Source organism: Doryrhamphus excisus, chromosome 17 (genome assembly GCF_030265055.1).
Source record: "Doryrhamphus excisus isolate RoL2022-K1 chromosome 17, RoL_Dexc_1.0, whole genome shotgun sequence".
Classification (NCBI taxonomy): domain Eukaryota; kingdom Metazoa; phylum Chordata; class Actinopteri; order Syngnathiformes; family Syngnathidae; genus Doryrhamphus; species Doryrhamphus excisus.
Window position 1 is genome coordinate 5,274,695 of NC_080482.1, and position 25,264 is coordinate 5,299,958.

Consider the following 25,264-nt stretch of genomic DNA (forward strand, 5'->3'; position numbering starts at 1 on the left):
TTTGTTTTTCCTACAGCATTTTAAATCATCATAGGCAAATAATATGCAAACTAGGCGATGACGTCATTTAGCAACGTGTACGACAGCCAATAGCTACTTTTCTTACTGAAAAGTTCGCAACCATGGTAAGAGGGCATCGTTACTCGTCCAGTCAAAGCCATATGAGGTGAACCTGCTTCGCTCGAGTGGCCGTCACACTTGGTACATTGTCTTACGATGATCTCCGCTAGCTAGCTTATTATTTAAAGACTTGTCCATTTAGCTTGGTTAGGTTAGTCTTAGATTGGCCTGTAGGCAGTAGAGTAGGAACGCATTTTATTGTTTCCGTCATGGCAAAGTCGTTCCACTATTTTTAGCTAGCACTGCAAGCTAGGTAGGCTAATAGGGGCGGGCTTCATTGTAAATCATTGGCTAGCTCCATTAGCAACTCGCATGGAACAGTGGAGGGACATGGCCTTCCAGCAGGCCAAGCTGATGGGAAATCGCCTGAATGAGTTGTTGTCCAAAGGTCTGGAATTTCTGCGTACGGAGCTCGGAGTGGATCTAGCGCTGAAGCCTGAGCTCATTCCGTCATGGGCGATCCTTTTAGCGGCAAGCACCGGCTTGGTGCTGATGCTCGCTCTATGGGCCTCGATGTGTCGGGCTCTCTTCTTCAAGAAGCGGCCTGCTGTCAACGTCGTGGACGACAGCGTCGAAGTAAAACGAGTCGCCAGCAAGGCAGTTAAATCAGAGGAGCCGAAAAAGAAGAAGAAAAAGGTGGAAAAGGCACGTAAATGAAACCACACGAAACATGTAATGAAAACTGTACATAAGCTAGGCTAACTGCTAAGCTAATGCTTGAAAGCTAGACTACGATAGGTGACTGGTTTAAAAAAATGTATATAATAATTTTGCAGTACATTTGCTGAAACGTATTTTGTCAATCTGTATTTTTTTTTTAGAAAGCCCAACCGAATGGGCGAGCTGTTGAATTCCAGGAAGAGGATGCTATAGTTGCAGAAGAGAGAGTGCCACATCACCAGCCACTTCCTGTGCAAACCCAGAGGGAAAAGATTATAGAGGTAATATGAGCAACATTTGTCTTATCAAACCCCAGGATGGTGTGTTCAAGTACTTTGGATTCTTCTGTTTAACTTGATGTAGTTTTTCAGTTGACATTATTTGACAGTTGGACTACTCCCGAACACCACATTTTAATTTTTGGGGTATACGAGTTGATGATAAATGAATAAAGCCTTTGGAGAGCTACTTGGAAAGTGGTTCAGAGCTCTGTGGACCCACAGCGTGTCTAGCATTTCCCGGCGAGAGTGCTTTGCTTTCTGACTTCACAGCCATGTTCATAAAAAAACAACCCGTATGAAATACCGTTGACAGATGAAAATATTTATCTCTTGCTGGGAATCACCTACTCCAACCACGTCTGCCTGAGCTTGCCTTATAGAAAGATTTCCAGGGTGCCATGAAGTACAGACATTAGAGTACTGTTCAACACCACTACAAGCGCAATATTCATTATTACCAATCAAAGTGGAGCATGATCTCTGCAAAGTTTGGTTTGAGGAGGTGTTCTCTTATTTTGGTCAGTGAGTGTATTATAGGGGTCCTGTAAAGCCAAACTCAGGAGGGGCGGGAGGGTGAGAACCCTCTCCTGTGTCACTGTCACACATCCGTGATGTAACCACAGCAGCTGCCGGTGTTGGGTTACCCAGGGCCTCAGACTGCGACTAAATGGTTGCATTTTGCGACTAAAATATGAAACATTGCGGTTGAATTTTTCCATGCAACCAGATAAAAATACGTGAACGTATTGAGTTGACATTGGTGTCCTTTTATTACAGTGAGAATGAAAAATAGTCTGAATTGTCACAGTCTGTGAATGCCTGTCAATGCATGTTTTGTGATTTTCTCAGTTCATGTTCTGCTGGTTGTTGGAAAACATTAGTTGTTACTTGTCTAATCACTTGAGTAGCTCACCAAGGAATATCTGCTTAAACTCTTAGTATTTATTATAAGTGGTTGACATTTTTGCCACACAGTCAGAAGATCTGAGTTTGAATATCTGTTGGGCATTTCTGTGCGGAGTTGTAATCATGCGAGTTTTTCCCCAAAATATGCATGTGAGTTCTCAGCTTTTAGATAAGATAAAGGGTGCTCCTAATACGCTAATACAAATAAAGCACTGTTAGCAGATGCTGGATGACTCCTGGTCACGTGGTATAGCAATTCATTCAATACTACTTCCTTGATAGCACAAAGCCACATAAACCTTTTTCCAAATGGTCGTAAGAATCAGGATGCACTTATTAGTATTGGTTTCTGGACTTATTAATAGATCTAGCTTGAGTATGCTTATCTGATCGACTACCTGCTGAAGCATTTATATCTGCTGCTTATGTTCTAGGCCAAGAAGTCCAAGAAGAAAGCCAAACAGACAGTGAAGGAGACTGTGACAGCCACTGGAAAGGAGCCAGAGGAAGGTAAAACGTGAAGTCACATTCATATTAATGTTTGTTTACTGCGGTCCGGTAGAGTTAGCCAGGTTGTCGTCATTTTTTTAAATTGCACCATTTTTATCATTGTCTATCTTTTACTTTCTAATGACTAGTGATGGATCCTGCAACATTGATGGCGCTTTGTTTTTAATTGCACATTGTTTTGCACTCAGCTACGTCTTTTTCCGACTTGAACGAAAAATACAGCTAGTTCAGATAATGGAATGGTTTGCTTGTATCAGAGTTCCAATATGCTAAATTTTAAATGCAGGCTGACATAATCAGATGCGTTTTTTTTTCCTGATGTTGGGTCAATGTCTAATATCAATAACAGATTGGGACACTCTTAATACTAATCTTTTAATTTGAGGTCATAATTAGTGTCTGATTTGTTTTTAAAATTGGTTAAAATGATTATTATGATTATTAAAATCATTACTACTTATGGGATATGTGCACTTGTTGCAATTTTTATTATTACGATTGTAGTTTGCTTTGGTGTACCGGGTCATATTCATCCTATTTATTGCAGGATTTGAATTTCACACCCATTTGTTTTTAAGGTGTGTATATCAAGCTAACCTAATAATATAATTTTATGGCAGACTGCTTCTGAGTGCTACACAATAAGCATTACTGTCTATTTAGAAATAAATGTAATTACATGTATTTTTTTAATTGATAACATGTCTAAGCCGCCTATTTCATCATCCAACCAAATCCAAAAATCCCTAATCTTACAATAAGCTCTTTTGCTTTCTTGCAACTAATTACACATTGCGCTCAACTTCCTTTTCCAGGCACATGGGAGACCAAGGTCAGTAACAAGGAGAAACGTGAGCAACGTAAGAAGGACAAGAGTTCCAGCGATGGCTCGGCCAGTCCTGGAGGGATTGGCATGCCTGCAAGTGGTCCTCCAGAGCAGCGTAAGCCCTCAGGAGCTCCTCCGCCTGCCAACCAAAAGAAGAAAAAAGGTGCGTATTTTCAGTGAAGGTGGGAAAAAAAAACCTTACAGTTTTCAAGAAAATGACCTTGTTACTTCAATTTGGATCTTTTATTTTGAAGTGCCTGTTGTTGCCGTAATTGGCTATAAATCACATCAAGAGAATATTTTTCCATAAAGCGCTGTAGGTTGAAACATTTTGCAGACTGTGTATATATATATATATTTTAACCCTTTTGTTTCTTCCCCCCCAGGAGAGTCTTCAAAAGTGAAAGCGGAGAAGGTTGATGCTATTGTTTCTCAAGGTAATTAATTACCAGTAGAAACAGCGTTAACACTGATATCTCCTCGGGATCCATGCTGTTATGAAGCGTTTCTTTTGTTGATATCAGATGACAGGAGTGACATCGCATTGGTGGCTGCTAGCGATGTGACCGACGGTCAAGCAGTGAAGGCAGTCACGGTTCCTTCCCACACGGTTGTGCCAAAGATGCAAGGCCCTTGGACTACCACGAGAGAAGCAACACCGAGTGTCGCAGCCCCACTGTGGAGGGCAGATATTGACGGTATTGAACGAGATTCCACCTCTATCACTAGTACTGTATTAGTCTATTGTATCTACTTAGCTATGGATGCAAGTCAGAATTGAACAGTCTGTCTTCCTATAAGAAAATAAAATGTCAAGAATCCATTCTGTACGTTTGCCATAATAAAAGGTTGACTGTATTATGTTAATAAACGTGAAATAAATTGTCTTTTCGCCCCCTCTAGATTCTTGGACTGTGATTGACAGGGTTCCACCTGATCTGAATCTGATGTCCTTTACTAAACTGGGTGTTGGCGGTGCCGGTAAGTACAGCGTGGCTCAAGTCTTTCTCATCGCCGGAGGGCAAAACATGACATAGTGTGTTGTGTGTTTAGAGCCCCAGTTGGCTGATCATGTGCCGTGGCTCAGTCAGCCCAAAGTGGATGATGAGTGGTCTGGATTCAGTAAGAATTCCAACTAAGCCATTTCCCATCATTCACCTCTTTTTTAAATTTTTTTAGTCATATCCGAGACTTGTTTATGCTACAAACAGTGTTTTTATTAAAGCTTTGTGTTTTCAGATGGCGGTTCAATGGATCCCAGCTCGGACTGGAATGCCCCTTCTGAAGCCTGGGGTAACTATGAAGAGCCCACCCATGAGCCAACTCCAGTTCAGGAGCAACTTGAGCCCGCTAAGCCTAATCTGCTGAGTGCATCTCCTGTAAGTAACACCTCCAGGAGGCACGTAGAACCTTGTAAAGCAACTAAACATACAATTAGGTCTGTCACGATAACACATTTTTGTAGGCTTGTACGGTTGTATGGTATGGTACGGTTAAAAAAAACAGTTATCAATAAGATTATCATTCAAATATTATTGTGTCATGTCCCTAGATGGTACTCGAGTGTAGTGTGCCTGTGCGAGGCTTACCATATTCGCTATGGTCAAAAGAACTATACGCACACAGCAACACAGTAGGTGGATAAAAACAGACTACTGCACTACCTGCGTATAATGTAGAATATTAACCAACTACTATGTGAGCTCTAACATGTTCTTTCCAGCCTTTTTTTTTGCAAAAACTCTACAGCAAATCACTCAGAAACAAGAAGTACTCCCAGCGATGCTACATTATATGGATTGATTGAACACTTCAATAAAATATTCACACAGCTATGTAGTGTATTGTTAAACAATGGGCGCATGTGTTTATGTATGCATGGAAGGATGGCGCATGTAATGTGATGCCTCTTCATGCATGTTTGTCAGGACGATGATGAAAATGAGAAGGACAGTGGAGACACCGCGGCTGACGGAGCAGCTAAAACAAAAAAGAAGAGGAAGAAAAAGAAAAAGGCAGCTGAGGAAGGTGGAACGACAGGCCAGGTAACTGCATGAGGAAAATATTTTTAACACACTCGTGTTACGTGGATCACCTGAATCTGTCGATTATGGTACAAATCCTATAACAGAACTGTTTATTTTAATATGCATTTCAAAGTTGAAATTTATTATTAATATTTCTCCACTGTATCTGACTTAGGTTGAAGTGCCAGAGAAGAAGGCAGAACATTCAGCCCAGCTGAAGAAGCAGCAGGTGCCTGTTCAGGTACCTTCTGCTGCTGTCCAGCCTCCGAAAGCAGCTGCTGCTGAGGTCGGTGCAACAAACATTCAAACGCCCAGATTAATCTTTGAAACGCAACTTTTTAATTGTTATTAACTGATGCCTGTTGTTGCTTTTAGTCGAGATTGGAGAGAACGGTGAAGGAAAACGTATCTCAGAAACCTCTTGCCACACAAGTGCCACCCAAGCTACCCGAGGGACAAGCCACTGCTCCAATCAATGTTCCTTCTACAACACAACAACGTGAGTATAATAACTGATGATAATTATGGAAAAAATAGACATGAACGTTTATAGATGTTTTTCATTGTTTCAGAGAAATACAATTATTTGAAAACGACTAAACATTCTCGATTTTTCAGAAAAACTTGAAGAAAGCCAAGCAGCTAAGCCATCGAAGAAGAAGAAGGCAAGAAGGGAGACATGAGTCCATTTTTTTTGTAGTCCACCACATGCAAAAGACTTGATATCCTGATTATGCAACAACAAAACAACTCTGATCTGTGGTTGACTTGATGGATAAAATCCCGACTGAAAAATGAAAACCTTTTTACCCAGTCAGTCGTTGGGTCACGGGAACGTGAACGTCGAAGCAGCTGAATCTAATTTCATGCTTTGTGAATTAATTTTTAAACATGCTTTTGATACTCGTCTTGTAATTCCATTATTGAAATAAGTGAAGGAGCTAGTTAGTAGGAATGTAGATGTAAAGAAACGGTTGTATTGTTGTGGTGACTATGAGGTTACTCAGCATGACAACACTATGCCGAACTGGCCTTTCCTTTCCTTTCCCTTGTCACCCTTGATGATCCGGTCAGCATCATTGAGTGAAAAAGGGCCGGAGGACATTTTGGTTCAACTGTGTGTGTGTGTGTACATGTCTGTATTTTTCGTGATCTGTGAGATTACAGCAGACGAGGTCCATCCGGTTTAACTTGTCTGTCGTATGCTGTCAAGCCTTTCCGATCCCTTCCGGTTTTTACTAAATATGACTGCTGATTGAAGATGCGCCCACGTCTTCAACCTCGTACAGACTTTCCAACTGTAGTTGATTCACAAATCTTGGACGTTTTTTTTTTGTAAAAACTTGTTTAATAAAAGTAAAGCTAAAGCCATATGTAAAAACATCAACATTAACCTTGTGTTTCTCTTGTTTTATTGTGACTGTTAGTATTATAATAGTATTATAATATTGTAGTATTTGAAAATTTTACATTATGGTCAATGCCAGTTACACTGGAAGACATTTCCATAAGCAGTCAAATGTTATACAGAATGCCATTTAAAGCTAGAAAGTGTAGAGATACTTTTATAGAAAAAGTAATTTTGGGTACCTATCGCCGAGTTTGCTGTTCTTCATTACAAGTAAACTGAAACCGGAAGTGCTGTACTGTAGATTTTCAATATAAAACAAAAGTCACCGTGCAAGCTCCGGAAGTTCGATGTTGTAGCTTCAATCTAATGCGAAATGATGAATATCTGTCCTGTAGTGATAAATATGATGTACATATGTAATCACAACAAATCGAATTAATTTGCGGATTGGTAATATGGGAATGTCCGTGAATATCCTCATTCATACAGGTCATTGTATGCTCGGCATTAAGTTCATCTTAGCTGGGCTAATCAGGCTGTAAGGTATTGAAAACTGCTATTTTCTCACTAAAGAAGGCAAAAGTTTCTGTTTTAACCATTTTAAATGTGATGTGGGCTTGCAGTTGTGATACTGTATGTCAGGTTGTATCACATTACAATAATTCCAAGAACTAGGCGAATCCCTGATGGTGTTTTAATTTGAAAGCGGAAGCTGGTTTGACGCGGTGCTGCGTTTTAGTCTGCCCACGTCGATAAAGAACGAACAATTCACAGGCGGGCAGATAGTGTTCGCCAGTATCCATTGAGGGCACACATTGTAAGGACGATATTTCTGCTTTTAATGCTGCTTTAACCGCTAACAGGATGACGACATCCCCGTGGGACTACTGGTACTCCACAAGCTGCTGCTTGTGCTGTCATGTCCGCACAGGTACCATCATTCTGGGGGTCTGGTACATGGTAAGCATCGCCTCCGTATATACACATTTTTTTTTAGAAATATTTCATATGAATTAGATATGACCATAAATGTATTCTAATGAAGTACTAGCATACCTAACACATTGGCTTCACCTTTATGACCTCGCCTGCCTAAGCCTATTCTAAACGCCTGCTTCCCTGCTGTGGACTCGAACCCATGACATCTTGGGAAAAGCCAGGACTTTCAAATAGCATCTGTTAAAAACATGTTTTTCTGTATACAATGTGATGGATTTCCCAGTGTGTGATGATAATGGAGAGGCTAAGCAACACCAAACACCCAACATGGAAAGATTCTGTCCCTCTTATGAATAACTTAGGTCTCTGCAGGTAGAATCCGGGTTTAGTTTCAGGCTGCCAGAGAATTTTCCATTACCACCACTTGATCACACAGGTAATTAGCATCCTCAGTCATATGACTTTTGGAGGGTTGTTTTGGTTAGTGTAGTTCTCTATACAAATGACTCTGTTATGTACATCTCCATAACTTGACATTTGCTTGTTAGTTGAACACCTTGATGATTATGATAAAGGAATCACCCGCCAGATAATTAACAATGGGAGCTACTGCACACACCAAAACATTCACAATTAAGTCTTTTTGGATTACATGTGATACGTCTTCAAGTTTTAGCTCAGTATGGGTTATGGCCACAACTGTAACTTGTGTTATTATTTTGATTCTTATGATTAGGATCATTATCTTATGATTATCTTGCCTGTTTTGAGATAATTCAAACTTCAAACAATTCAAAATTCAAACAATTAAAGCCTGTTCTTCCAGTGATCAAGTCCGGTGTTTGTTTCAGGATTAAAAAAACATTACTGACATCTAGTGACCAGGTCAGGATACTGCAAATACAAATTTGAATGTGTCTTCTGAATGACTTAAATTTTATTTTAGTTTGTAGTGGTACGTTACCGGGACATAATTCACCCCGGAACGATCGATAGGGGAGGGGTTGCCACCCGGAAGGGTGGGCGCAAGGGACGGGGGTTTTTCGCTTCCTGTTGTGCCCACCCTTCCGGGTGGCAACCCCTCCCCAATCGATCGTTCCGGGGTGAATTATGTCCCGGTAACATGTCCCGGCATAATTTAGTTATTTTAATTTATTTGTTCTGCTTGAAAACGCCAAATTTAGGCATTTTTTTTCATATTCAACCACAAAAGAACATAATTTATTAATATATTTTTGAAAGCGTGAAGCCGCAAAATTCGAACTACGATATGGCGAGAGATAGCAGATATGCATCGTGCATGATATTAGTTGTTTTGTTTGTAAAATCCATTCTTTTAATACTCATAATACACCGCCGCATAATATTATGGTGTGTTCACTGACAGCTGTTTGAACTTGAAATCCTGACACTATACAAGAGTTGAAGTTCATTTTCTAAACTGCCGTCCTCCTTCTCCGTATTGTTTATCTTATCTGCCCATATGTCCTGTGTCCCTAAGCTCATCAACGCTGTGGTCTTACTCATCCTGCTCACAGCGCTCGGTGATCCTGAGCAGTACCACCTGACCAGTGCTGAGTTGGCTAATGACTTGGACGTCATGGATGATGCCAGTAAGTAAGCATAGCCTTCAAACAGGACATGATTACTAAATAGTGTCTAACTCATGTGTTATTGTTGTCAATGAAACACATAGAAGGCACATACACGTGTTATGTTTATAGGTGCACAGCATTTGAAAAGCCTTTTTAACAGTTGGAGCAGGTGTGCACAGGAATAGTCTGGCAGGTGGGACGCAGTGAGAGTCACGGTTAGCCTTTTTTGGCCTACTTTTGAGGGATTAAACTTTGCTGCAAGTTGGCCCAGCCACACCTTTTAACGACAATGAATGATAGATACGGGAAGGAACTCTGCCTTAAAGGAAAACTGCATTTACATGAAACATGAACACATATGGAGGCCACAAATATTTCAATATTGAACAAAGCAACATTTGTTCTCTATCAGAAATCACTCCACACTCTTTATTGCTCTCTGGTTCTACCATATCTTACATATTGTGTGGAAATATCGGGTAATAACTATAAAAGCAATCTTCACTCAGTAAATGTACTGCAAAAAAGGCCAGTAAGGATAATTAATATTGCCGCCTACAGAGAACATACTAACTCCTCATTTCTACTTGCTAATATAGTTAATCTTCAAACAGCCAAAATAATGCATAAGTCTAAAAATAACCAATTACCTAAAAATGTCATCCAATACTTCTCTACAAGAGAGGAGAAATATGATATACATATCACTATATTGACACTTACTATGGTACCCATTATGTCATTGGATGGTCATATCACCTTGTACTTCGGTAAGTGACAAAAAATGAAAAAAAACAAAACTTAAACTATATTAGGAAAGCAGGAAGTGAACAAATGGAGGAACAGATGGAGGGGTAGGATTTAATAAGCTTTGCTTCTTCCTACTCCTTTTGGACATGTGGAACTGTGAACTGATTATGGGATGCATTCAATGTAATCTGATGCATGTTTAAATGAAATAAAACCATTATCGTATTTCTTTACCTTTTTTGTGTGTTCTAATATAACTTTTAATAGCTGACCTGTATATTAAACCAAGCTACAGTCATGTTAATTGTAGCAGCTAACACCAAAATTGCCCATTTGGAATTTTCAAGTACACCAAACATGGGACCCATTGGGTGTCATGACGTGGGCTACTTTTTCCCGTTCATTGTAAGGTTCAGGTTGTGTAAGATGGCTATACAAAAAATAGACACTAGCTCCAGACAGTGGATTAATTCAGTGAGTGAAGCCATTGTCACCACTCGGAGCAACATTCTCATTTAGCCTCCCGGAAATACTGTCATCATTCATACCCAAAACAATTTTTGTGGCGAATAACAAGACTGGTGCAGCTACTCATTACTAAGTAATTGGTAACTATGATCTTGAACTTTTAGTCAGCTGATGAACGCCTGTTCTAGTTTAATAATTGTTTGCAATACTAAATTTAATACTGATTTTTTGAGGGGTCTAACTCCGTTTTAGTCGACATACAACCAGCATACCACCACGAAAATGGATGGTTGGTGAAAATACAAGATAAATAGGCAGCGAGTAGTAAACACTGATCCCTTCTGTTATGTGGTCTCTCTGTATATTTATTAATAAGCAAGTTACAGCATCTACATATGGAGTTACAAACCTTACAAAAAAGAGTCATATATATATATATGTATATATTTAAAAGTGTGCCTTGTCTCTGTGCTTCAGATATGTGCATCGGCTCAGCCATATCTCTGCTGATGATACTCATATGTGGGATGGCAACATATGGTGCATACAAGGTAAACTGAATAGTGTTTGTAATTATTATTATTATTATTATTATTATTATTATTATTATTACACTTGATTCCATTTGATGTTCTTCCTGGGAAAAAAAAAATCTGTTTCAGTTGCGTGCCGCCTGGATCATCCCGTTTTTCTGCTATCAGATCTTTGACTTTGCACTCAATACCCTTGTTGCTGTGAGCATTGTGGTCTATCCAAACACGATACAGGATTACCTGCAGCAGTTGGTAAGAAACATACATATTCATATTCATATTGGTAGCCTGCTGTCATGTTTTAAAGTATAGTGCTCCACTGTCATTTATATACGCTTTCTACCCTCTCCACTTGTAGCCTGACAATTTTCCCTACAAAGAGGAGATTGCAGCTCTTAGTAATGTGTGCATGGTCCTCGTCGTGCTGCTCTTCATCAGCTGTATTCTGGCTTTCAAGGTACGTTGTTGTGTTCTATTTACTATCCATTGACAAAGTTTAAAGCTCATTTTATTTGGTGTTTTGGAGATGCTTTTCAGGTGTTCAGTGTAACTTGTGGTATCCTTGAACATCAATCCAACAGATGGATAGTGCTAAAGGAGTATGTTGTTACACGCGTTGTTACGTCAGAGGTCCTCAGAGGATAACATGACCTGATTTTATATTTTGGAACACAAGCCTTTGCATCCTTATGTTAAAAGTACTGCCGGTTTAGTGTGATTTGATTGTCATAATAATATATCTTTACATTTGTGTTTTGATGCTGTCATTTTACACCAGGCTTACCTGTTAGCATGCGTGTGGAACTGCTACAGATACGTGTGCAGCCGCGGCACTGCAGAGATCCTCCTCTATGTTACAACCAATGACACAACGGTAAGTCACCACATAATAATACACATATAATTAAGTGGAACAATTAAGGAATAATTTCAAAGACAACATTTCACATCAAGTCCAAAAGTCACTGACTACTACTGATACTGTTACATAAATAAAATGACTGATACATAAATAATAATAAACACTATTGTTGTTTTGCTGGCAGTGATAGCTACAGAGATATTCATTTATTCATTTTCTACCGCTTATCCTCATGAGGGTCGCGGGGGGTGCTGGAGCCTATCCCAGCTGTCTTCAGGCGAGAGGCGGGGTACACCCTGGACTGGTCGCCAGCCAATCACAGGGCACATATAGACAAACAACCATTCACACTCACATTCATACCTATGGACAATTTGGAGTCGCCAATTAACCTAGCATGTTTTTGGAATGTGGGAGGAAACCGGAGTACCCGGAGAAAAGATGGCCGAGGGTGGAATTGAATTTGGGTCTCCTAGCTGTGAGGCCTGCGCGCTAACCACAAAAATTGTGGATTTGCATAATATCATGTTTTACAAAAAAAATCTTTACAAAAGTTAGAATGGGAACACAAAAATTTGGAAATATGTTTTTCAGTGTCATTTTTCAAAGCAAAAATAACAACATTAGCATGTGTTTTGGTGTCACTGGCACTTTTTTTTTGAATTTTGCCCATAATTCAACTCATAATTCCGAATGTGAAACATGAACACATACAGTATTCGTTCCCTTTCTGTGCATACTAGCACGAGAAAACGAGATAATATGAGCTAACAACAGACCTCATGGTATATTATTGTAGCAGCTAACATGAAAAACTAACATGACATCTCGCTCTCAGTTTTACGACAAAGACTCAACAAAATGCTCGTTTAAATCATCAAAATACTGCAAGATACTGCAACTAGTACATGTTATCATCAGTGTACGTGTTCATAGCATGTATATCAAACCATGCAATGTTGTTAGAAGGCTTCGTAGTTGAAATAGATGTATCCCAATGATAGCATTGTAAGCTATATCATATTAACTTGTTTTCTTGTGTTATAATGCACAGAAAAGGGAAGGATTGTGAATGATGGAAGGCTGGTGTGCTGAAGTAACAGCAGTACCGCAAGCAGCCAGAAGATGGCAGCAGAGTGCGCCCATGACAGTCTCCATTTGCCACCATTAGATTTGTTAAACAATGACCTATTTGAGATTCTTAGTTTGTTCATTTAAAATTGGCCTTGTTTAACTTTAATCACACGCAGTTCTATAAATACACGTTCTGACACCCCCCCGGTTTGAAAACCAATGCCTTACGAGATTAGAATGGTTTAGCTTTGTAAATAAATCTCATCACGTCATTGTTAGAAATGTATGCTCTGCCGCTCGTAATGGAGTTGAGTCACAGTTATCGTTTTAAAAGCTCATTCTCTGTCTCTGTATCCCTATTTACAGGTGCTTCTTCCTCCTTATGATAACAGCGTGAGTGTTCCGACAAAACAAGGTACCCCTCCGTCCTTTTCCACAGTGACAGCATGAAAATATTTCCAAGATTCCCGACTTATATCCGATGTTTCTACAATCCATGTGCGTACCTCGCTGCCTCTTTAGTGTCCCTTAAACTCATATGACACACATTTTGTATTACCAAAGCCATCAATCACACAGTACTATTGTGTACATGGGATAACGTGACCTTATTTAACTATCATGACATGATGGAAAGATATATTTTTTAATAATGCTGTGTACTGTCTCCGCTAGTGTCGGTACTTGTATGAGTGTAATGGTTGCCGTGTTTTGTTTCATCCTGTCTCTGCTTTTATTTATGCTGGGCTGCACCTTAACATAGCACATTATTTGGACTAGTGGGAAACCGGTGGTGTTTTAAACTTACTGCAATGACATCATCAGTCCTATTTTCCCAAATGAAGTCTGCAGTATGGAAAAACACATACGCCCGTTTCTCCTGTTTACTGGAAAAACGTCCTGATGTGATGTGCAATCAAAGTGAAATATAAATCAATGTTTTTCTTGCGTATTAAAACTCAAATTGAGATTTAAAATGGTTGTTTTTTTATTACTGTATATTTATACTTAATACATCACTGGGGTGGGGACTACTAAACACTGGAAACTGTAAGATATGATCATTGACTTTGCAAAGTGGTCATTGTGTGGTTGGGATTGTGATGATGATCGTGTCTTTCCATAAACCCATGCTCAACTTTGGGTGAAATATATCTCAAAAATAGTCTTTGTAACCTTCACAGAGACTTCTGTTTGGATGTTCGGACCACATGAATCAGCGTATTTATATCCAGTTGTCGCGTTTTTTTAATATTTATAGCATTTTATTGTGTAGACATTACATAATCTCCTGGAAATTTGTATGGAACATGCAGAGTTCAGCGCAAGCAGTAACATTTTGGAGATTTTTGTCCAATGTTTGAAATGTTTATTCGGGTTTTACGAGCATCAGGCAGAAGTGGTTGGAGTTGCAGATTCCCTGCCAGCAAGACAAAATATTTTTATCTGTCAACGGCATTTCTCACAGGAGTGTTTTATGAACATGGGCCATTATGAAGCTGGACTCTTCGTCTTTTTTAACGTTACTTGGTTGTGTTGAAGAGTCAGAAGAGCCGTAAGTAACAATTTATCAGTGTTCAAACTGTTTATTTTGTGTATGTATTCAAACAAAAGCATTTGCCCGTGTTATTTACACATTATAAAGTGTGCATACATAGAGCGGAGTGAGTGTTGGTGCAAGCTCACCGATGTTTGTAGTTTCTAATAGCCTTTTTCTACCACAATCAGTGGGTCTGTTTTTTAAACACTGCAAAAAACCTGTAATGACCACATTTCCCTCACCTTTATTATCAATTCCTATACCGACAAAATTAGAAAGCAAGTTTCGGCAGCTGTCCAGAAGTCCTAGGGAGCCCTTGAGAATGTGACCAATCACAGCGGAGTGGGCATGCTTGGTGGGAATAAATTAAAACAGACCATTTTGCCGGGAAGCAGGAAATACAAGGAAGCACAGCGGGAATAGGTGCAGATTCAGCAAGATCTAGAAAGCTGTGCGCGTTATTGTGTGTAGCTGCTCTATTGGAGTCCACAACTCAATACAAAGGGCCGATAATGAGGTCCCCTTTAAAGAAACAGCCCCATTGATTGAATAGATTGAATAGTGTGTATGTGACATGGGCCAGCACTTCTGATTCTGAAGGCCCTGGACAAATTAGCTTCACATGGCAACACATAAAATACAAAGCACAAAGTACAAAATGAAGTTAATAGGCTGAAAATACTAGTATTTAAATGGAGTTCAGTGCTTCTGATAGTGTTTCGGCCTGCAGAGACTGCTTTGCTGGCCCTGATGGTGCACCACTGCTAATGATTAATTAATTAATTCATTTTCTACCGCTTATCCTCACAAGGGTCGCGAGGGGTGCTGGAGCCTATCCCAGCTGTCTTCGGGCGAGAGGCGGGGTACACCCTGGACTGGTCGCCAGCCAATCACAGGGCACATATAGACAAACAACCATTCACACTCACATTCATACCTATGGACAATTTGGAGTCTCCAATTAACCTAGCATGTTTTTGGAATGTGGGAGGAAACCGGAGTACCCGGAGAAAAGATGGCCGAGGGTGGAATTGAATTCGGGTTTCCTAGCTGTGAGGCCTGCGCGCTAACCACAAAAATTGTGGATTTGCATAATATCATGTTTTACAAAAAAAAATCTAGCATATTTTTGGAATGTGAGAGGAAACGGGAGTCCTGCTAATAATTGAATCTGAAAAAAAAACATTGACAATAAGCACTTATTCTTCTAATATTTTTTCTGACAAAAAGGCTAATATGGTATAGTGTTTGTTTTTATGCATAAAAATAACAGTAATTGCCTTTTTTTTATTTTTCTCAGGAGTTTAAAGCTAAAACTTAAAAAAAAAAACCCGTGGTGCCTCATGTGAAACACCACAAGTTCAACTCTCAAAAACGGAACAGTTGAAGGACCAATGAGAGAGAAAAACCAAATTCCCACAGTCAAGGTGACGCTTCTGGCTTGACCATCAGGCAGAGTAAAAAGCGTCTGTGTGGCTGCAGGCAGAGAGGAGACGAGGAGACGGGCAAGTGGAGTAAATGTAACAATTTAGCAGAGCTTTTCTCTTGTGTCATTCCCGGTTCACTTGGATTATTTGTGAGGGGGAGAACAGACATTAACATCTTCTGGCTCAAGGTAAGAAGCTTGGATTTAATTGCTGTGATAAGATACACATAGTCCACTGCTGTTTAATGTATTAATACTTTTTTTTTTTAACCTGAAACACAATGGTAGTAGTTATTGAACACACGAGGGATTATATCTTGTGTTTATACTGAAGATTAAAGATATCGGATACCCTTGATACATCATCAGATACATGCTGTTGCTTGTATTTGCTGCAAAAAAAACAAACAAAAAAAGATTTTCACTAAATTATTGAATATTTAGTAGCATGTATCAAACTAACAAAATCAAAATATATACAGCATAGCGGTTATCATGATCATTATACTCCATGTTGACAAACAGGTGGAAGGTTAGAGGTTGACATCTTTATGCATGCGCGGACATCCGACACTTGCAAGGTTAGCTGCTATAATAAAACTGACACGTGCAGACACGCTATTTTACAGCATCCATGCATCATGATGGGAATCCATCGTCTACAAGATTACAGTAGACGGGACCACACCTCATCATTCTACGGTTGCCGTTTCTGACAATAAAACATTTACCTGATGGAACATCGGAAAACATTCCTTAGCAGATATTAATTGATGAGTTGTAAAATGCAATTTGAACTTGAGTCATTCATGAAAGCTACTGTATTACACCTATACATCCGAAAGTGGGAAATTTGAAACCCGGACGAGTCAAATATGCAAGAGGTGAAAGTTCTGCCTATTTATATACTGTACCTCCTCATTCGCTATATTTGTTTACCAGTGCGAGCTGCTAAGTTATAGAATATGGCCGCTTTCCACAACTGATGGGCAGTTTGAATAAGATCGATTGATCATGATATAGTACACTTTATTCATATAGAACTTTTGTTAGTGCTTCAAAATATGAGTGAAATCTGACCTTGTTGTCAGTGATAAATATGTTATTTCACCATAGGAAACATAATTAAGGTGGCAAAAATTTCACTCCACACTCTTTATTGCTCTCTGGTTCTACCTTATCATACTTGATGTGTGGAAATATGGGCTAATAACTATAAAAGCAATCTTCACTCACTGAATGTACTGCAAAAAAGGCCAGTAAGGATAATTCATAATGCCACCTACAGAGAACATACTAACATATCACTATATTGACACTTACTATGGTACCCATTATGTCATTGGATGGTCATATCACCTCATACTTTGGTACGTGACAAAAATAAAAATAAAAATAAAAATAAAAATAAAAATAAAAATAAAAATAAAAATAAAAATAAAAATAAAAATAAATTAGGAAAGCAGGAAGTGAACAAATGTGGAAGTGAACAGATAGAGGGGTAGGATTTAATAAGCTTTGCTTCTTCCTACTCCTTTTGGACATGTGGAACTGTGAACTGATTATGTGATGCATTCAATTGTAATCTGATGCATGTTCAAATGAAATAAAACCATTACCATTACCATAGGTTTGAGGTCAGACATTTCTTACAGTGGGTAACCAAGGTTGCACCATCCCACAGTGTGGAGCTTGGTAAATTTCAGCTTTCATTCATTCATTTTCTACCCCGGGGGTGCTGGAGCCTATCCCAGCTGTCTTTGGGCGAGAGGCGGGGTACATTATTAAAAATGATTAAAAAATAAAATAAAAAAAAAACCAAAAAAAAAACCTAAACTGTATTATGGAAAGCAGGAAGTGAACAAATGTAACAGTTACTGATTGTAAAAGTACCAGATGGAGGGGTAGGATTTAATATGCTTTGCTTCTTCCTACTCCTTTTGGACATGTGGAACTGTGAACTGATTATGGGATGCACTCAATTGTAATCTGATGCATGTTCAAATGAAATAAAACCATTACCATAATTAGTAATTTGTAAAATTAATTCATAAGTGATGCTGTTTTTGTATTGTATTGTTTATTTGGTTTGGATGCATCCTGCTCTCTTGAGAAGAATGTCCTATAGAAAATGAATACATTTGTTAACATTGATTTCATTGTGGAACAGTTCTGGTTGTCTGCCTTCATCAGTATGAGGTCGCTGGTGCTCGCTGTCCTCTGGCTGCTGTGCTGCGATGCCGCTCGGCTGGACCGAAGGCGTCCCAGACCTTTCATCGCCAAAACACAAAACGTGACACAAGTGGAGGAAAAAGGAGCCGGTACATGCACATGTGTGTCAAAGAGCTTTTCTCCCATTCTAAACTTCTCCAAATGGTTTCTGTGATCTCAGAGTGCAAAAGTTCGCCGGTGGATTTTGTGTTCGTGATCGACAGCTCCCGCAGCATCCGACCTGATGACTACGAAAAAGTCAAAACGTTCATCAATAAACTTCTTCAGTTTATGGAGATCGGTCCTGATGCCACACGTGTCGGTCTGCTCCAATATGGAAGCGTGGTTCAGAATGAGTTCTCCCTCAAGACGTACACCACTAAAGCTGAGGTTGAGCAGGCGGTGAGGAACATGGAACATCTCGCCACCGGCACCATGACCGGTTTGGCTATTCAGTACACTATGGAGACGGCCTTCACAGAAAATAAGGGCGCACGGCCGGCGCACCTTCACATCCCTCGGATTGCGATGGTTGTGACCGACGGCAGGCCTCAGGATTCGGTGGATGAAATTGCGGCCCGAGCAAGACAAGCCGGCATCCAGATTTATGCCATCGGTGTGGGGAGAGTGGACATGAGCACCCTGGAGGTCATGGGGAGTGAGCCGTACTCGGAGCACGTACACCTGGTGGCTAACTTTAGCCAAATGGAAACGCTCCTCTCGGTATTCCAGTCCAAACTCTGCCGAGGTAATTAAATTAAATTAATTAATTAATTTAATTTATTTGACTTCCTGCATGCTTGTTTGCACGTTTTGGTTGATTCCCCTTGTGTGTGTGCATGCGTAGGCACGGCATTGTGTGACTCGGTGGACCATCAATGCCAGCATGAATGTGTGAGCAGTCCTGCTTCTTACTGGTGCAAGTGTAGAAAAGGTTTTACCCTCCATCTTGACGGCAAGGCATGTGAAGGTGAATCATATTCTTTCTCGTTCCTTTTTCTCAAAGTTTGCAATTAAAATTACTCATCGATTTGTTCCAGCCGCAATAGCACTCTTTATCTCTCTTTAATTACCATTGTTCGCTCATTATAAAGGGAACTAGAAAGCTAAATAGTTGATGAGCGTTGTGGTTGCAGATAGAGTGGGTGTCACATCACACACTCAACCCTGACAAAGAGCTATTAAAAGCAGGGGTGTCCAAAGTGTGGCGCAGGGGCCGTTTGTGGACACTGGCTTGTTTCTTGGTTTTCAAGTTGAAAAAAATCTAACAGGAAGTGATGGAAGTAGAAAGAAACTGTTTCTAGGGTCAAACTGTTGTCATCATGTAAGACCAAGCTCCGAATCTGGGGAGACACAGCCTTTTCCATCGCTGCCCCCACCCTCTTTGCCCCATTCACTCCGTGCTTTCCCCGACTTTCCCCCCTTCAAAAAACACTAAGGGTGTCCAAAGTGTGGCGCAGGGGCCGTTTGTGGACACTGGCTTGTTTCTTATTGGCCTGCAGCACATTGTTTGGTTTTCAAGTTGAAAAAAATCTAACAGGAAGTGATGGAAGTAGAAAGAAATTGTTTCTAGGGTCAAACTGTTGTCATCATGTCAGACCAAAACCCACCTGTTTAAATCCGTTTTTAATGTCTAACTGACTGCCGCGTCCTGCCCCGCTTTGTTTTAGCTCTGAATCAATGTATGGATATTGTATTTTAATGCATCGTTTATTCTGTTTTTACTCAACTCTTTTTTATTTCTTTTTTTTTCTACTATAAAACGTCTTTGAGTACTTTGAAAAGCGCTATACGTACAAATAAAATGTATTATTTATTATTATCATCAAAACCACTAAAACATGAAGACCATGCTATGCTGTTATTGTACGTAAGTCCAATGAAAAATAAAAATGTCACCCAAGTGGAAAAAGCAGCAGTAGAGAAACATTGAACAGAGATTCCTTCCCTCAGAAATAGACTTGTGTGACCTGGTGGACCATGGCTGTGAACACAACTGTGTCAGCATTCCACAGTCATACGTGTGCAGGTGTAAGGGGGGCTACGTCCTCAATTCCGATGGCAAGACTTGCAGCAGTAAGTTCTTTTAATAACCAGAAGAAAATGAGTACAGAAACCTAAAGAAAGAAAAGTGACGTCTGCATGTTTGCATGCGCCTTCAATTCGGAGTAAATATACATGCATAAACGTTAATTAAGAGTCAATAAAGTTTTTATTTTTTCAATTTCCAGAGTCTGATCCCTGTGATGATTTACAGCGTGAGTGTGAACAGGAGTTTCTGAGCACCGGGGATTCATGTGTGTGTACATGCACAAAAGGGTACCGACTCAGACCAGATGGGAAAACCTGTCATAGTAAGTGTCCAATTCCTACCGCTAGGTGGCGTTCCAGACAATTGGTATTCCCATCAAGTCCTTCATCACAATAATAGTTATACTGGGAGTTTGTGCTTCGGATAGGGGTGTCAATTTGAAACAGTAATTGTGATTAATTCATTACATAATTAGTCATAATTAGTGTTTCAGTATGCTAGTTGCCTGATATTGATTTTTATGCATTTGGGCTAATTATGTTTGAGTTGTTGGGGGGTGGAAACAAAGGTCAGTCGACACTAATTGGCTGTCATTGTGTTTGGGCTTGTTAAACATCACCTGATAGGCTCCCATTGTAGTTGGGAGGGCAAGGTGAGTAGCGGCGAGGAGATGTGAAAATATAGCAATGTAGCAATTTTTCGGTCAAATTAAAAAAACATGTTAATTAGATAAATTAATTACAGATCGGGCGGCATGGCGGTCGTGTGGTTAGTGCGCAGACTTCACAGCTAGGAGACCAGGGTTCAATTCCACCCTCGGCCATCTCTGTGTGGAGTTTGCATGTTCTCCCCGTGCATGCGTGGGTTTTCTCCGGGTACTCCGGTTTCCTCCCACATTCCAAAAACATGCTAGGTTAATTGGTGACTCCAAATTGTCCATAGGTATGAATGTGAGTGTGAATGGTTGTTTGTCTATATGTGCCCTGTGATTGGCTGGCGACCAGTCCAGGGTGTACCCCGCCTCTCGCCCGAAGACAGCTGGGATAGGCTCCAGCACCCCCGCGACCCTCGTGAGGAAAAGCGGTAGAAAATGAATTAATGAATGAGTAATTACAGATCATAATTAATTATTCGCTTTGTTTTTTTTATTTTTTATTTTTTAATTTTTTTTTTACATTTCTTGACAGCACTAGTTTTGGACAATGCTGGTTATTTGAGGGAGCCAGAGGCTGTGCAAAAATTTTTTCCAGTTCTGTACTACCACGAGATACTTGTGCATGACAAGGTTTGCACTCATTGCAGTCTTTTATGGACCACTACTGTTTATGTCCACCATGTTCTTATTACTAAAAAAAATGCCGCCTTACGTTGACATTGACATACCGTACATATTGGGGGGGATAGACCCCTCCCCCTTCCACAACTAACATAAATTGTGGTTTTCTTTGATAGAAATCGATCACTGTGCTGAAGAGGAACACGGCTGTGAACAAGAGTTTACAAACACAGACGGTTCATGTGTGTGTAAATGCCGAAAAGGATACACACTCAGACCTGATGGGAAAACATGCAAAAGTGAGTGTCCTTTCATTTTCTACAACCCAGTTTTCTTAAAGTCTAATGTGACACAATCGGCTCATCTTGCAGGGATTGACCACTGTGCGGATGGGAAACACGGCTGTGAACACGAGTTCATCAGCATGGAGGATTCGTGCTTGTGTAAATGCAGAGAAGGCTTCACACTGCGACCTGATGGGAAAACATGTCAGAGTGAGTTAAATAAAGTTATTGGCTGTTATTTCATGTATTTACATTTCATAGTAAGGACTCATGTCATGTTCACAGTCAGGTATCACAGATCTCTTTAACACTACACATAGCATCCTTGAACATGTTAAAGGATCTCCATTGAATTCTGGAATTTAGTATTTTTATCACTGGATGTTGTGTCCTTCATCGTCATAGGAACAGAATACAATTTACCTCTATAACTATGTGAATGGGACGAGTGGTTAGGGCACAGGCCACACAGCTAGGAGACCCGAATTCGATTCCATCCTCGGCTATGTCAGTGTGGAGTTTGCATGTTCTCCCCATGCATGTTTTTTCGGGGTACTCCGGTTTCCTCCCACATTCCAAAAACATGCTAGGTTAATTTGCGACTCCAAATTGTCCATAGGTATGAATGTGAGTGTGAATGGTTGTTTGTCTATATGTGCCCTGTGATTGGCTGGCCACCAGTCCAGGGAGTACCCCGCCTCTCGCCCGAAGACAGCTGGGATAGGCTCCAGCCCCCCCTTGACCCTCGTGAGGATAAGCGGTAGAAAATGAATTTTTGTAGCTATCACTGACAGCAAAACAACAATAGTGTTTATTATTATTTATGTGTTAAACAGTATTATTCCAAAAATCTGGCAGTCCAGGGTGTACCCCGCCTCTCTCTTGAAGACAGCTGGGATAGGCTCCAGCACCCGGCGGTAGAAAATGAATGAATGAATGAACTATGTGAATTTAACTTTCCCCAATGATAAAGCGGTTCCAATTCTGTGTGACATGACCCAATGTGCAGGTGTGGACGTGTGCCAGAGAGTGGACCATGGATGCGAGCATCTGTGTGTCAGCACCAATGACTCTTACATATGCAAATGCTTGGAAGGATTCATTCTGGCTGATGACGGGAAAAGCTGCAAAGGTACGTCAAGTAGAACCAGTACACAGTTTTTTTCATGTCATATAACATTAACAGTAAAACCGGGTTGGATTTTGTTTATCGAATAGAACCAGAGTGCAGCAAAGGCGTCATGGATCTAGTTTTTGTGATTGATGGCTCCAAGAGTCTGGGTCCTGACAACTTTGAGCTTGTCAAACAATTCGTAAACACCATTGTGGACTCTTTGGACATTTCTGAAACCGGCACACATGTGGGCCTGGTCCAGTACTCCACCAAAGTCCGTACAGAGTTCACATTGGGACAGTACAGTACAGCCCAGGCCGTCAAGCAAGCTGTAACTGGGATGCGGTACATGGGGAAGGGGTCCATGACTGGTTCAGCCCTGCGACACATGTTTGAGTCGAGCTTTTCAGCCAAAGAAGGCGCCAGGACCAACATTCCACGTGTCTGCATCGTTTTTACCGATGGACGATCTCACAATGATGTCTCTGAATGGGCGAGTAAAGCCAAGAACTCTGGTATGATTCTTTTTAACCGGGATCTGGATTTAATCGGGAACATGGTCTTTATACATCTAACCAAACCTTTTCTTGTCCTTTTATAGGAATAACCATTTATGCTTTAGGTGTTGGCAAAGCAGTGGAACAAGAGCTAAGAGAAATAGCATCGGAGCCCAATGACAGACATGTTTATTACACCGACAACCTTGGCAAAATGGAAGACGTGACAAAGAAACTCAAGTCCAGGATATGTAATGGTACGTCACACGTGGCTAGATGTTTAATAACTTTAATAGCAACCAACCAAATAACAGGGCTGCAAGGATAGTTAATTGAATGTTATAAATATCAATATAGGGATACTGGAACATTTTAATACATTGACAGAAATGAGTTCAACTGTATGAAAGTTAAGCACAAATATGATAACAATTTATTTGGCCCCATGGCGGGTTATTTTGCCGCTTTGTTTTGCCACTCCAGGGTAACCGGTGGTGTTGTTTACAGCGTTTGCCTTTTAGTGGTTACGTACACACTTCCATTATTCATTCATTCATTCATTTTTTATCGCTTATCCTCACAAGGGTCGTGGGGGGTGCTGGAGCCTATCCCAGCTGTCTTCGAGCGAGAGGCGGGGCACACCCTGGACTGGTCGCCAGCCAATCACAGGGCACATATAGACAAACAACCATTCACACTCACATTCATACCTATGGACAATTTGGAGTCGCTAATTAACCTAGCATGTTTTTGGAATGTGGGAGGAAACCGGAGTACCCGGAGAACATGCAAACTCCATACAGAGATGGCTAAGGGTGGAATTGAACTCGGGTCTCCGAACTGTGAGGCTAACCACTCGTCCGCCGTGTCGCCACTGCCATTATTTATTCATAATAATATTAGTAATATTAAAACTTCATTAAATTCTTGATTTTTTTCACCATTATAGTATGTGAGAAAAGGTTCAAAAACAGGTGGGAGGATTCTTACTTTCTTTTTTTTTAAAAAATGTTTTTCCATAGACAAACCAGCTGATGAGAACACGTGTCAATGTGAGAACCTCATCATGTTTCAGAACCAGGTCAATGAGAAACTGAGGATCTTGACACAGAATGATATCCTTTTTGGGTGCGCTTTCACTAAGTGATAGTGTGAATGCTTGTTGTAAAGTCAAACCTGATTTACATCATATTTTATATATTTAAGTATATTAAATGAATATACTTAAATATGTTCCGTCCTTTGTTGTCACTTTTCTTTAACTTGTCCACTTGACGTTATGTCGACGAGATTGCAGCTGCTTGAGAAGCAACTTGTGCAAAAATGAAAAACCATAATGGATTATCCCAGATCCCAGACTCCAAGAAGCCGCTTTCCTCTAGAGATATTTATATACAAGTTTTGTAGCCAGTGTGATATATACTTTATCTAATATTTTTGTTGTGCAATGAAAATAAATTAGTTTGCACAATCTGGTTCTGTCATGGCTGATAAAACACTCTCATTGCTTATATACACTCATCCATTTTCTGTACTGCTTTTGTACTGCTGGAACCTATCACAGCTGACTTTACAGTTTCCAATTAACCTAACATGCTTGTTTGTTTGTTTTTTGGAATGTGAGAGGAAACCGGAATACCGGAGAAAATCCATGCACGGACAGGGACAACCATTGCTTACATGCTGCCATAAATATTACCACAAGGTGGAGAATCTTTTCTACAGGAAGAAGAGGAAATAAGCTGGTAAGGTGAGGAAAGGAAGGACACACACACACACACACACACACACACACACCATACATGCTTGCCTCCTCCTCCTCCTGAACAGTTTGAGCTTGTGCACGAGGTTGAACAACAGATTGTTGTTAGGGGGGACAGCAGACCATGCATGGTCTCACACACACACACACACACACACACACAAGGACATAATGGTTGAGACAGTGTAGTTGTGCATGTGACTACTGCTACACCATCTCC

General features: G+C 40.3%; 3 protein-coding genes across 4 annotated transcripts; all 3 read left to right on the forward strand.

Moving 5' to 3' along the window:
- The first annotated feature begins 128 nt into the window (after window positions 1-128).
- On the forward strand, window positions 129-6,723 carry LOC131105276 (protein LYRIC-like). 2 transcript variants are annotated; one of them, XM_058053241.1, is made up of 13 exons: window positions 129-769; window positions 946-1,061; window positions 2,402-2,477; window positions 3,293-3,466; window positions 3,690-3,740; window positions 3,828-4,001; window positions 4,207-4,284; window positions 4,357-4,425; window positions 4,543-4,682; window positions 5,232-5,348; window positions 5,506-5,616; window positions 5,706-5,829; window positions 5,949-6,723. In XM_058053241.1, exons 1-13 carry the CDS (start codon window positions 433-435, stop codon window positions 6,011-6,013), a joined length of 1,632 nt encoding a protein of 543 aa, XP_057909224.1. In that variant the 5' UTR covers window positions 129-432; the 3' UTR covers window positions 6,014-6,723. The 2 variants fall into 2 exon arrangements, with proteins under 2 accessions (XP_057909224.1, XP_057909225.1); XM_058053242.1 differs by lacking the exon at window positions 4,357-4,425 and having other exon boundaries at window positions 130-769.
- Window positions 6,724-7,372: 649 nt separating this feature from the next.
- LOC131105112 (lysosomal-associated transmembrane protein 4B-like) lies at window positions 7,373-13,417 on the forward strand. Its single transcript, XM_058052885.1, has 7 exons — window positions 7,373-7,641; window positions 9,122-9,233; window positions 10,911-10,984; window positions 11,096-11,218; window positions 11,325-11,423; window positions 11,745-11,840; window positions 13,269-13,417. Exons 1-7 carry the CDS (start codon window positions 7,546-7,548, stop codon window positions 13,350-13,352), a joined length of 684 nt encoding a protein of 227 aa, XP_057908868.1. The 5' UTR covers window positions 7,373-7,545; the 3' UTR covers window positions 13,353-13,417.
- Window positions 13,418-17,999: 4,582 nt separating this feature from the next.
- Window positions 18,000-24,442, forward strand: LOC131105108 (matrilin-2-like). Its single transcript, XM_058052873.1, has 11 exons — window positions 18,000-18,189; window positions 18,261-18,827; window positions 18,927-19,049; window positions 20,033-20,155; window positions 20,311-20,433; window positions 21,564-21,686; window positions 21,759-21,881; window positions 22,681-22,803; window positions 22,890-23,300; window positions 23,387-23,539; window positions 24,305-24,442. The coding sequence occupies exons 1-11, from the start codon at window positions 18,000-18,002 to the stop codon at window positions 24,427-24,429; spliced, it is 2,184 nt and encodes a 727-aa protein (XP_057908856.1). The 3' UTR covers window positions 24,430-24,442.
- The last annotated feature ends 822 nt before the right edge of the window (window positions 24,443-25,264 follow it).